This window comes from Rhinopithecus roxellana, chromosome 12 (genome assembly GCF_007565055.1).
Source record: "Rhinopithecus roxellana isolate Shanxi Qingling chromosome 12, ASM756505v1, whole genome shotgun sequence".
Taxonomy (NCBI): domain Eukaryota; kingdom Metazoa; phylum Chordata; class Mammalia; order Primates; family Cercopithecidae; genus Rhinopithecus; species Rhinopithecus roxellana.
In genome coordinates, this window is record NC_044560.1 from 130,857,179 (window position 1) to 130,870,647 (window position 13,469).

Genomic DNA, 13,469 nt, shown 5'->3' on the forward strand with positions numbered 1-13,469 from the left:
CTCTGTCACCCAGGCTGGACTGCAGTGGTGCAATCTTGGCTCACTGCAACCTCTGCCTCCCGGGTTCAAGCGATTCCCCTGCCTCAGCCTCCTGAGCAGATGGGGTTACAGATGCACGCCACCACACCTGGCTAATTTTTGTATGTTTAGTGGAGACGGGGTTTCACCATGTTAGCCAGGCTGGTTTCAAACCCCTGACCTCAGGTGATCTGCCTATCTCGGCCTCCCAAAGTGCTGGGATTACAGGCGTGAGCCACCAGTCCCAGGCAATTTCATGTATATGTCACTGGCTTCCAAATGTTTGGCCTCAGTCCTGATCTCTCCCTTGAGTTCCACACCCTAACTCTGCAGCCCTGACACAGGGCAGGTGAGTCCCCAAATTGGGGCTTAGCCCTGGAGGTTTCTTGGCTCCACTCAGCGAAGAATTCAAGAGCAAGGGAGCAAGCCGTGGAAGAAAGCAGGTTTACTGAAGCGGCTGTGTACAGCAGAAGGACAGCTCCTTGCAGAGTAAGGCTACCCAGAGTAGCAGCACGTGGGCTGTTGGCTGGCAGTATTTATACTCACTTTACATGCAAATTAAGGGGTGGGCTATTCAGAAATCTAGAAAAGGGGTGGTAACTTCTGGGTGTTGCCATGGTATTTGTAAACTGTCATGGCGCTGGTGGGAGTGCCTTAAGCTGATGAGCAGTGAGGGCAACTAGAGGTTGACCTTTATGTCATTTGCTGGTTCCAGACACTTTATTTATTCTATCCCATCAGGACCAGGAAATAAGTCCTGCCGCTCCTCTACTTCAGCTTCACCAGGGTGTCTCAGACATCTCAACGTGAATGTGGTCAAAACAGAACTCTCAGTTGGGAGCCCCATCATTGGATGCATTTCCTGTTGCTGCTGTAACAAATGACCACAATCTTAAAACAACACAAAGTCACTGTTACAGTTCTGGAGGTCAGAAGTCTAAGGTGGGTGCACAGGGCTGGGTCCCTTCTTGAGTCTCTAGAAGACTGCCTATTTCTTAGTCTCTTCCAGCTTCTGGAAGCCACCTGCCTTCCTTGGCTCTTAGCCCCTTCCTTCATCACCCCAACCTTCTCTATCTATGATCATCACATCTCCTGTTGATGCTGACCCTCCTGTCTCCCTCTGAGAGGCCCCTTGTGATTACATTGGACCTACCCAATTGCCCATGGTAAGGGTAATCTCCCATCTCAAGATTCTTAACTTTGTCGCGTCTTCAAAGTCCCTTTTTTTTTTTTTTTTGGAGACAGAGTCTCACTCTGTCACCCAGCCTGGAGTGCAGTGCACAGTCTCAGCTCACTGCAACCTCACTGCAACTTCCACCTCCTAGGTTCAAGCGATCCTGCCACCTCAGCCTCCAGAGTAGCTGGGATTACAGGCATGCACCACCACACCCGGCTAATTTTTGTACTTTTAGTAGAAACTGGGTTTCACCATGTTAGCCAGGCTGGTCTCGAACTCCCGACCTCAGGTGATCCACCCGCCTCGGCCTCCCAAAGTGCTAGGATTACAGGCATGAGCCACCGCGTCCAGCCCCAAGTCCCTTTTACCATAGAAAGTAACATAGTCACAGCATCCAGGGATTCACAGGTATGAGTATCTGGGGGAGAGGGTCCGTTATTCAGCCGCCACACCCACCCTCCTAAACCTGCTGCCCTTTCAGTTTCCTCATGTGCACAGCCATGCCAGTCTGCTTTTAGTTTCTCAATCTATTGGCTTAACCTTCAAAACAGATCCAGGATTTGAGCACTTCTCACCATTTCCTCCGCCCTATCCCCATTCGTCTCTTGCCTAGACTGTTACAGTAGCCTCTTGTACTGGTCCCCTGCGTCCACCCTTGCCCTCTAAGGCAAGGGTCCCCAATTCCTGGCCTGAGGACCAGTACCAGCCCCTGGCCTGTTATGATCTGGGCCACACAGCAAGAGACGAGCAGCAGGTTAAGTAAGCATTACCACTTGAGCTCCGCTTCCTGTCAGATCAGCAGTGGCATTAGATTCTCATAGGAGGCAAACCCTACTGTGAATTGTTCGTGTGGGGGATCTAGATTGCCTGCTCCTTATGAGAATCTAATGCCTGATGATCTCAGGTGGAACAGTTTCACCCCAAAACCATCCCCACCCCACATCCTGACCCCTGGTCTATGGAAAAATTGTCTTCCACAAAACCAGTCCCTGGTAACAAAATGGTTGGGGACTACTGCTCTAAGGTACATTCTCCACCTGGCAGAGATAATCTTTACAAAATGTAAATCCGATTTTAACACTCCCTTCTTTCCACTGTGAATAGAATAAAACCCTACCAGGCCGCACCGTCAGCCCCTGCCCACCTCTTAACCCAGTCTCCTATCTCTGTCTACAAGCTGGTTCTCACCTCAAGGCCTCTCTGCTCTAGAGGCTGCCTCTCCCTGCAGCTCTTTTCCCTTAGATCTTTGAATGGCTCTTTCCTTATCATTCACTTCCACTTCAATGTCACCTCTTCAGAGAGGCCTTTGCTGATGGCCCTACGCCCCAGTCACTTTTTTTTAATATGCTTATTATCAAAATTACCTTGCTGATTCCTTTGTTTCTTATCTATCCTCTCCCATATCCATGCTGTCCCAGCCCAGAATGTTGACTCCCTGAGAGAGGGACTGGGTCTGTCCTACTCACTATGGTAATCTGGGCACCTGGAACAGTGCCTGCCATCATGTGGTAAGTGCTCAGTAAATATTCTTGGAATGAATGAATGAATACTGCTATCCACAAGACTTCACAATGGCTCTTCATGCTGCTATCTAGCTTTGAACTCCGAACTGGTCTTGAGATCTCACCTCAGTCTCTAACCTTGAAGTCTAACCTCTTCACCCACTCTTTCTCTTACCTGACCCTAATTTTTAAAAATGACGTGGTCAGCTTTTCGGCCCCCTCATTCCCCGTTTTAAAGAGGTAGTGAGAGGAAGCTGGAAGAACAAGAAAGCTCAGGGAGACTGCAATTGCAGTCAGGAAAGAAAGAGACTCTGCCGGGAAGGACACCCCATCTTCTCCTAGGGAAAGATTGTGGAGTCCTGGTTTTTTGTTTTGTTTTGTTTTTCAACTTTTTGTTTTAAGAGACAGCGTCTGCTGTGTCGCCCAGGCTGGAGTGCAGTGGCGCAATCACAGCTCACTGCAACTTCGACCTCCCTGGCTCAAGCATCCTCCCACCTCAGCCTTGTAAGTAGCTGGGACCACAGGCATGCACCATCATGCCCGGCTAATATTTTATTTTTTGTTTCCCTATTTTTTTGTGGAGATAAGGGCTCCCCTATGTTGCCCAGGCTGGTCTTGAACTTCTGGCTTCAAGCGATGCTCTCGCCTCAGCCTCCACAAAGTGCTGGGCTCACAGGTGCGTGAGTCAACGCGCCCGACCTGTGTCTGGTTTTGAAGCTCGGGGAGAGGGCGCTGTGAGCAATCCCTAAACCCTAGGAGAGTAAAAAGTGCGTGCACCTTTAAGAGGACGGTTAGGAAACGCGGGGTGTGGCCACAGGAGAATAAGTTCGCCCTGGCCCAGGCTAGTGGGGTAAGACCGACCCCTTCCGGTTACGTAATCTTAGCAAGATGGCGGCTCCCTGGCTGGTAAGTGACAGGAGTTCTAGAGCCCTAAATTTGAAGTCCGCTCTGCAGCCTCCGCATTCAAGCCTCTGTTGGCGGCCACGAGAGCAAAGAGCCGTGAGGCAGCGGCTAAGACTGGCAAGCCCCGTACTGGGAGTGCAAGCCTGTGGCTATTGGGGGCCAGGAAGGATCTGTGGGGGTCACAGGCGGAGGAGACGCTTTAGCGAGGCACGGACTTGGCTGAGAGTATCCAGTGGGGATGAGGGAGTGACTTCCGAAGAGCGACGCGACTAACCAATCAGAGGGAGGGATGACACAAGGAGCTGATGGACAGGCAAGGGTGGGGCCTGTAGGATAAGAGGGCTTGAAAGGGATTGTTTGTTCAAGGATGTGGGATTTGGTCCTAGGAGACCGAAGGATAAATGTAAGAAAAGTTCGTGGGAAATTGCCTAATTTTTACAGAAAACTCAAAAGCATGATGGGCGGGGGAACCAAGAGGTCAATTTGGGGGTTCCAAGGGCATGATCTGGGTGAAATTAAGAGGAGAATTTGAGATGTTCTCTCAGAGGATTTAGAAAGAATTGGGTAAAATCAAGGAATGAATTTAGGGAAAATTAAAGAGGTTGGCAGCTTTAAATTTTTAAGGAAAATAAGGGTGTGGGTAAAATTATGGGGAGAATTTGAAAAAAAAAAAAACTTGGTTAAAGCAAAGAGAAACTGGGGTAGATTAAGAAGAGACCTTGAAAGCAAAATTGAAGCGTTTGGGGGCTTCTTCCCTGTGGCCACACCCCTCCACTTTCTTACTCTCCTCTTCAAAGCTCATGCTTTTTTTACCCTTCTCGGTTCAGGGGTGTCCAATCTTTTGGCTTCCCTAGGCCACGTTGTTCGAAGAAGAATTGTCTTGGGCCACACATAAAATACACTAACCATAACTGATGAGTCAAAAAAAAAATCACACAAAAAAATCCTCCTAATGTTTTAAGAAAGTTTGCATGTTTGTGTTGGGCTGCATGCAGGCGGCGGATTGGACAGGCTTGGTTGGGTTTAGGGATTGCTCAGAGCGCGCTCTCCATGAGGTTTGGAGATACGTTTTTAAGATTATATTTTGGGGAAAGAAGTCATTTGGGAAAACCCCAGAAGAAGAATTGGGTAATTAAGGGGCAAATCTGTGGGAAATTAAGAGGTCAAAGAATGCAGGTTTTGAGTGATAAGGGTTTGGGGGAAAAGTTAGAGGAAGAATTTAGGAAAATCAACAGTATATGGCTAGTTAAGGAGAGAATTTAGGGTTGACTAAGGGGAAGAGGAACTTGGAAAAAACATGGGGAAATTTTTGGAATCTCAGACAATTTTGAAGTTTTGAAGGAAGAACTTAGGGCGAGTTGGGAAGCAGAGGGATTGAGGATCATGGAGCAAGAACTGGGGGATCCACCTCTGTGTCTCCCAGGAGGCTCCAGGCTCAGCTCCTTTCCTCTCCCCCTCCCCAGTCCCTGCGCCTGGTGGCCCGCATGTGGAATGGGACCAGGGGCATCCATCGCCTGGGTGGGGCAGTGGTCCCAGAGGGCAATCAGAAGAAGGAAAGGACGATGCTCCAGTTCCTGACCAACCATTTCTACGATGTGGAGGCTCTGAGGGGTTACTTGCTCCAAAGGGAGATGTCCAAGGTGCATATGAAAAATCGGTGAGAATCTCTGGCCTGCAAGACCCTGTGGAGACCCTGGCCCACCAGAGCCCAGGTCCTGTCCTTGCCATTCCCAGGCAGCACTGTGGTTTCCAGTGCCAGCCTTGTCTCTTGCAGCTCCATCTCCAACCTGTACCCTTTTCAAGGACTCCAGCTCACATAGGCAGCTTGCCACCCACCAGCTCTACTCAGAGTCTAACTGGCATCTCAAACCTAACATGGCTAAAACCAAACCCTGATTTCTCCCCAAAAAACATCTGCTCACTCCCAAGCCTTCCCATCCCAGTAAACGCTAGTGCTGCCCACCCAGTTGTTCAGGCCAATTTTTTTTTTTTTTTTTTTTTTTTGAGACGGAGTCTCACTCTGTCACCCAGGCACGAACGATCTCAGCTCACTGCAAGCTCCGCCTGCCAGGTTCACGCCATTCTCCTGCCTCAGCCTCCTGAGTAGCCGGGACTACAGGCGCCCACCACCACGCCCGTCTAACTTTTTGTATTTTTAGTAGAGATGGGGTTTCTTTTATTTTTATTTTTATTTATTTATTTTTTTTGGAGACGGAGTCTCGCTCTGTCGCCCGGGCTGGAGTGCAGTGGCTGGATCTCAGCTCACTGCAAGCTCCGCCTCCCGGGTTTACGCCATTCTCCTGCCTCAGCCTCCCAAGTAGCTGGGACTACAGGCGCCCACCACCTCGCCCAGCTAGTTTTTTGTGTTTTTAGTAGAGATGGGGTTTCACCGTGTTAGCCAGGATGGTCTCGATCTCCTGACCTCGTGATCCGCCCGTCTCGGCCTCCCAAAGTGCTGTGATTACAGGCTTGAGCCACCGCCCGGCCATTCTCCCCCCCTCCCCCACCCCGAGATGGAGTCTTGCTCTGTCTCCCAGGCTGGGGTGCAGTGGCACAATCTACGCTCACTGCAACCTCTGCCTCCCGGGTTCAAGCAGTTCTCCTGCCTCAGCCTTCCGAGTAGCTGGGATTACAGGCACCTGCCACCAGGCCCAGCTAATTTTTGTATTTTTAGTAGAGACGGGTTTTCGCCATGTTGGCCAGGCTGCTCTCAAACTCCTGACCTCAGGTGATCAGCCTGCCTTGGCCTCCCAAAGTGCTGGGATTACAGGCATGAGCCACCATGCCTGGCCAAAATTTGTTTTGTTTGAGACAGAGTCTCACTGTGTCTCCCATGCTGGAGTGCAGTGGTGTGATCATGGCTCACTGCTACCTTCGCCTCCTGGGTTCAAGCAATCTCCCGCCTCAGCCTCCCAAGTAGGTGGGATTACAGTCACACGCCACCATGCCTAATTTTTCTATTTTTAGTAGAGCTGGGGTTTCACCACGTTTGGCCAGACTGGTCTCGAGCTCCTGACTCAGATGATCCACCTGCCTCAGCCTCCCAAAGTGCTGGGATTACAGGTGTGGGCCACAACACCTGGCCTATCCCATACTTTTTTATAATCTACAAAGCAGCTCAAGGAATCTTACCATCACCAGCTCAGAACCTTCAAATGAGAACCAATCTCCAAGGCCTAAAACATAGCCCCTACTGAGCTTTGAGACCCCCTGACCAGGACTCCACTGGCCCCCTGTCAGCATGACATCCCAATTTTTTTTTTTTTTCTTCTTCTTTTTTTTTTTTTTTTTTTTTTTTTTGAGACTGAGTCTCGCTCTGTTGCCCAGGCTGGAGTGCAGTGGCGCAATCCCAGCTCACTGCAAGCTCTGCCTCCCATGTTCACGCCATTCTCCTGCCTCAGCCTTCTGAATAGCTGGGACTACAGGTGCCCGCCACCGCGCCTGGCTAATTTTTTTTGTATTTTTAGTAGAGACGGGGTTTCACCGTGGTCTTGATCTCCCGACCTCGTGATCCTCCCGCCTCGGCCTCCCAAAGTGCTGGGATTACAGGTGTGAGCCACTGCGCCCGGCGACATCCCTATTTCTTATTTATTCAGCCATCCTAATTCGAGTCTCTCCTTTATACTCTGTTCCTTCTCACCACTCAAATCTCTGCTCAAATGTCACCTCCTCCAATTAACACCCAAACTCAGCCTCCACCGTCCCCACCCCTCTGCTCCCCACCCCTCCCAGTCAGCCTCTCTGCTTTATTTGGTCATGGAATTGACATTGTCTGCAATTTGCTGTTATTTCCTGGGTTGTTATCTGTTTCTCCCTGTATAATGGCTTGGATTACTGCACTAATCTCCAGACTGGGCAGGGATGTTATCTGCCTTGGTCACCACTTTGCCCCCAGTGCCCAGCACTTAGTAGGTGGGCAATAAATATTTTCAGCCTGTCTCAGTCTGTCTGCATGCCTGGTTTGCTGGACTCTGCCCCTCTTAACAGCACTGGGGCATCATGAGGGCTGTGGTGCTCCCCAGGCCTCACCCTTAGCTACTGTCTTTTCTGCAGATCCTTCACCTGGCTGGAGGAGCAACATGGTCCATACTGTGCAGGTGCCTTTTTCATCCTGAAGCAAGGAGGCGCAGTCAAGTATGACCGCTAAGGTGTTAGAATGGGCTGGGGGCAGGTGGTGGGCTATCTCTCTAACGTCCAGGCTCTGCAGTCACACAGGCTTCAGAGTCCCCTGGTCTCTGCCGCCTTCTGGCTGTGTGGCTTGGGACTTGTTCCTGAGCTTCAGTTTTGTCCTGTGTAAAATGGGATGGTGATCATTTCTAACCTACAAGTTTTGCTATAAAGACTGAATGGGGGCCAGGCGTGGTGGCTCACGCCTGTAATCCCAATGCTTTGGGAGGCCAAGGTGGGCGGATCACCTGAGGTCAGGAGTTCGAGAGCAGCCTGGCCAAAATGGCAAAACCCTGTCTCTACTAAAAACACAAAACTTAGCTGGGTGTGTGGTGGCGGGCGCCTGTAATCCCAGCTACTGGGGAGGCTGAGACAGGAGAATCGCTTGAACCCAGGAGGCGGAGGTTGCAGTGAGCCGAGATTGCACCACTGCACTCGAGCCTAGGGGACAAGGCAAGACTCCGTCTCAAAAGTATCAAAAAAAAAAAAAAAAAAAAGGCTGAACGGAGCTGGGCACAGTGGCTCATGTCTGTAATCCCAGCACTTTGGGAGGCCGAGACAGGAAGGTCACTTGAGGCCAGGAGTTTGAGACCAGCCTCAGCAGCTTTGTGACACCCTGTCTCTACAAAAAATATTTTAAATTAGCCAGGTGCAGTGGCACATGCCTGTGGTCCCAACTACTCAGGAGGCCAAGGCAGGAGAATCGCTTCAGCCCAGGAGGCTACAGTGAGCTATAGTCACACCACTGAACTCTAGCCTGGGCAATAGAGCGAGACCTTGTCACAAAAAATAATAATAGGGCACGGTGGCTCACACCTGTAATCCCAGCACTTTGGGAGGCTGAGGCTGGTGAATCATCTGAGGTCAGGAGTTCGAGACCAACCTAGCCAACATGGTGAAATCCTGTCTCTACTAAAAATACAAAATTAGCTTGGCATGGTGGCGCACGCCTCTAATCCCAGCTACTTAGGAGACTGAGGCAGGAGAATCCCTTAGAAGCCAGGAGGCAGAGGTTGCAGTGAGCCGAGATCGCGCCACTGTACTCCAGCATGGGCGACAGAGCAAGACTCTGTCTCAAAATAATAATAATAATGGCTGGGCGTGGTAGCTCACGCCTGTAGTCCCAAGCACTTTGAGAGGCCAAGGCAGGTACAGCACTTGAGCCAGGAGTTCAAGATCAGCCTTGGCAACATAGTGAAATCCCGTCTCTACCAAAAATACAGAATTACCCAGGCATGGTGGTGCATGCCTGTAATCCCAGCTACCCAGTGAGACCCTGTCAGAGAGTGAGGGATTGACTGATTTTGCGATGTAAGAGGCCTAGCAATGCATATGTGCTCAATATTTTTTTTTTTTTTTTTTTGAGACAGAGTTTTGCTCTGTCGCCCAGGCTGGAGTGCAACGGCACAATCTCGGCTCACTGCAACCTCCTGGGTTCAAGCAATTCTCCTGCCTCAGCCTCCCAAGTACCTGGGATTATAGGCACATACCCCCATGCCTGGCTAATTTTTTGTATTTTTGGTAGAGACAGGATTTCACCGTGTTGGCCAGACTGGTCTCCAACCCCTGACCTCAAGTGATCCACCCACCTCGGCCTCCCAAAGTGCTGGGGATTACAGGCGTGAGCCACCAGCAGCACCTGGCCTGTGCTCAATACTGTTTTTCTTTCTTTCCTCCTTCCCCGCCTCCTTTCTCCTTCCCTTTCTCTTTCCTTTGCTTTTTTTCTTTTTCGGAAAAGACAGTTCACATAGACTTCATCTACCCCTCCATCTGGTTTGAGCACTTCCTCTGTCAACTTCCTTAGAAACAGTATACATGTTTGAAAATGTCCCTTAACTTTTGCCCATCTACAAGGATTCTTGCATTTACCTCTTTGCTATTATGTTATCTGTAATCTCGCTGACCCTCAGTTTCTAGGTATGTGAAACTGGCAAAACATTCCTTTTTTTTGTTTTTTCAGACAGCGTCTCCCAGGCTAGAGTACAGTGGCATGATCACAACTCACTACAGCCTTGACCTCCTGGGTTCAAGCAATCCTCCCACCTCAGCCTCCCAAGTAGCTGAGACCACAGGTGCAAGCCACCAAGCCCAGCTAATTTTTGTATTTTTTTGTGGAGACAAGGTCTCATTATGTTGCCCAGGTTGGTCTCAAACTCCTGAACTCAAGTGATTCTCCTGCCTCAGCCTCCCAAAGTGCTGGGATTATAGGCGTGAGCCACTGCGCACAGCCAGATGGAGTCTTTTTCTAAGATGGAGTTAGTTATGTCAGGGGTGACCTATACATATTATATAGGGCTGGGGAAGGTTCCGAAGAGGCTGGAGGCCTGGGGCAGGTTCGGCTGCCCTACTGACACTCCCTCTCCCGTTTCCAGGTTTCGAGACAAGGAGTGGATCAGACCAGATAAGTATGGCCATTTCTCTCCAGAGTTCTGGAATTTCCAGGAAGTGCCTGTCGAAGCTGTGGATGCCAGTGACTGTGAAATCAACTACGAGGGCCTGGACAACCTCCGTGAGTGCGGTAGGGTGGAGATGGGACAGGCCTCTACATTTTCCCTTTGGTGATGGGCTCCAGAAAGGCCCCTGGTGCCATCCTGCCCTCTCCCTACCACAGTCCTCCTGAAGGAGCTCCAGTCCTTGTTGCTGCAGCGCTGCCCCCACGTGGACGACTGGTGTCTCAGCCGCCTCTACCCACTGGCCGACTCGTTGCAGGAGCTCTCGCTGGCCGGTTGTCCCCGCGTCTCCGAACGGGGCCTTGCCTGCCTCCACCACCTCCAGTGAGACCTCAGCTCAGCCTGGGCCCCGTACGCAGGCATCTCTCCCACCTCACACAGATGCAGGAGAGGAAGTGGGGAGGAGCAGCGTTGGGCAGTTCTCATATCCCCCTGCCTCCATCACAAACCTAGAGTATTTGTGGTAGATGAGCAGTCACAGTGAGTCTCTGGAAGAATTAAATGACTCCTGGTTTTTCTTCCTTTTTGTTTTAGTCAAAACTCTATGATATCGATGCTGTTGCAGAACAGCAGGAGCTAGAGTTGCGTATTTGCAGTTAACACACTGGGCTTCATGTGCCTGGATAGCTATAAAGATTTTATTTTAGGAAGCTAAGGTTGAAATTTGGGGCAAGTACCTCCCTATACACACACACACTGTCCTTATACTGGCTTCCTGTCCTTCTTCCCCCCTTTTCAGGAACCTCCGCAGGCTGGACATCTCGGACCTCCCTGCTGTGTCCAACCCAGGCCTCACTCAGATCTTGGTGGAGGAGATGCTGCCCAATTGCAAGGTTGTGGGGGTCGACTGGGCCGAGGGCCTGAAGTTGGGGCCGGAGGAGCAGCCTCAGGACACGGCCAGCCCTGTCCTTGCCTAGCCTTCAGCCCTGTCCCCACTCGAGTGGCTTCTCAGCGGGCTGCATGGAATGTCTGGTAGCTCGCCACACTTCTGGCTTCCATTTGTCTTCACTCAACATGGGGGTGGGGGAATAGTGCTGGCCAATCACAGGGACAGAGCCTGAAGGCCCAGTATTTATTCCTGGCTGCCCTTGGCTAAAAGTCACAGCTCCTGTCACCCTCTCAGACAGCCCTTTCCATGCCCCTCTTCAGGCCTGGGGAGGTAAAGTCTCAGGCTGTCTGTAGCTGCAGAGAGCCACACTCACCTTGTCAAGAGACTCTTCTCAAACTGTCCTTATGTGAGTGCACTGCCATTTCTTGCAGGGACCCTGACTGACACAGGAGCTGCTACTGACACTTTACAGGGATGGTTCTCCCCCGTACAGGGCCTCTCTGCTCACTACAGGATGTGCAGCATCCTTTGCCCCACTCACTAAAGGCCAGCACACCCCAGGCCCCATGGTATTGCTGGTTATGGATTTATTGACTTCATATTCCAAATTCAGCTTTTTTGGTCTGCGTTTCTTTAGAAAGGGGATACGCTTTGTCAGTAGAGGGCACCAAACAGGCATTACAGGAGGAAAGGCACCTGCTTCCTGGTTCCGGTTGTGCTTCCGCCTCTGGACCCCACAGTGCATGTGGCTTCCCCAGCACGCAGCTCCTGAAGCACCAGGCGGTCAGCAGCTGCCCTTGGCACCCTCCAGCCCCCAGAAGTTGCATAGGAGACACAGCACCTCCACTGAGGCACCTCTCTGGGAATAACATTCCCCAGCACCCCAGATGGATTTCCAGTCAATTCAGAAGCATTTTACCAGTGAAGCCCTCATTATTCCAGTTCACTGTTAAAGCCAGTAATTCTCTATATTAAACTTTCCCTGTTCAAGTTACTCTGTGGTTTTTCTCTCCTGACTGCATCTTGATGAATACAGAGTTGATACCTGGAGTGTCCCAGGAATAGACTATTAAGATAGGATTCCAGGATTGGTTTGGTTGTGCCTTTGGGCTTGGGCGCAGTGCTGAGCTCTTGCTGATGGGAAACCAGATGCCAGAGGCCCACAGCATGCAATGGCATCATAATCCCACAAGCGCCTGTGGTTGACAGAGATGAGGCACGTGCCTTGGGACCCCCTGTGGCTGCTGTGCTCAACAGCTGTGGTAGTTGTGACAATTCTAAAGACCAGGGTATTGGATGGATTCTCCAGAGTGCCCCTGAGTGCCCACAGACAGTGACAAGCGTGGGTCTGCTAACTCAGCTCAAGTCACAGTCTGAGAACTAGACAGCTTGCATGACAGCCCCCAGATTTTTGTTGTTTTTTGTTTTTTTGTTTTTGAGACCAAGTCTCGCTATGTCGCCTAGGCTGGAGTGCAGTAGTGCGATCTCTTGGCTCACTGCAACCTCCACCTCCCGGTTTCAAGCAATTCTCCTGCCTTAGCTTCCTGAGTAGCTGGGATTACAGGCGCGCACCACCACACCAAGCCAATTTTTGTATTTTTAGTAGAGACAGCATTTTGCCATGTTGGCCACGCTGTTCTCAAACTCCTGGCCTCAGGTGATCCGCCTGCCTCAGCCTCCCAAAGTGCTGGGATTACAGGTACGAGCCACCATGCCCAGCCCAAAAGTTTTTACTTCTTTGGAATGGGGTCATCTAATTGGACCCAGAGTAAACAGGCAATCTTGAACCCCCAAGTCACTTCAAGCGAGTGACTTATCAGTGTCTGAGGAACCTACCAGCCTTCCTGTGCTTAGAAACCCTGTGATGTGGTCCGGCGCAGTGGCTCACACCTGTAATCCCAGCCCTTCAGGAGGCCAAGGAAGGTGGATCATGAGGTCAGAAGTTCAAAACCAGCCTGGCCAACATAGTAAAACCCCATCTCTACTAAAAATAAAAAAAATTAGCTGGGCATGGTGGCGGGCGCCTGTAATCCTAGTTACTTGGGAGGCTGAACCCTCCCGAGTAGGAGGATTACTTAAACCCAGGAGGCAGAGAGGTTGCAGTGAGCTGAGATCGCACCACTGCACACCAGCCTGGGCAACAGTGCAAGACTCTATCTCAAAAAAAAAAAAAAAGGCCGGGCGCGGTGGCTCACGCCTGTAATCCCAGCACTTTGAGAGGCCGAGGCGGGCAGATCATGAGGTCAGGAGATCAAGACCATCCTGGCTAACACGATGAAACCCCATCTCTTCTAAAAATACAAAAAAATTAGCCGGGCGTGGTGGCAGGCGCCTGTAGTCCCAGCCACTTGGGAGGCTGAGGCAGGAGAATGGTGTGAATCTGGGAGGCAGAGCTTGAAGTGAGCAGAGATCACACAACTGCA

The 13,469-nt window shown here is 50.9% G+C and overlaps 1 protein-coding gene across 4 annotated transcripts; it reads left to right on the forward strand.

The window, feature by feature from the left end:
* The first annotated feature begins 3,554 nt into the window (after positions 1–3,554).
* Positions 3,555–12,040, forward strand: DMAC2 (distal membrane arm assembly complex 2). 4 transcript variants are annotated; one of them, XR_749867.2, is made up of 7 exons: positions 3,555–3,603; positions 5,064–5,257; positions 7,654–7,734; positions 10,140–10,276; positions 10,379–10,541; positions 10,957–11,189; positions 11,684–12,040. XR_749867.2 is itself a non-coding variant. In XM_010380792.1 (6 exons), exons 1-6 carry the CDS (start codon positions 3,586–3,588, stop codon positions 11,132–11,134), a joined length of 771 nt encoding a protein of 256 aa, XP_010379094.1. In that variant the 5' UTR covers positions 3,555–3,585; the 3' UTR covers positions 11,135–12,040. The 4 variants fall into 4 exon arrangements, 3 of the variants coding, with proteins under 3 accessions (XP_010379094.1, XP_030768810.1, XP_010379096.1); XM_010380792.1 differs by having other exon boundaries at positions 10,957–12,040; XM_030912950.1 differs by lacking the exon at positions 11,684–12,040 and having other exon boundaries at positions 10,379–10,568; positions 10,957–11,095.
* Positions 12,041–13,469: the final 1,429 nt, after the last annotated feature.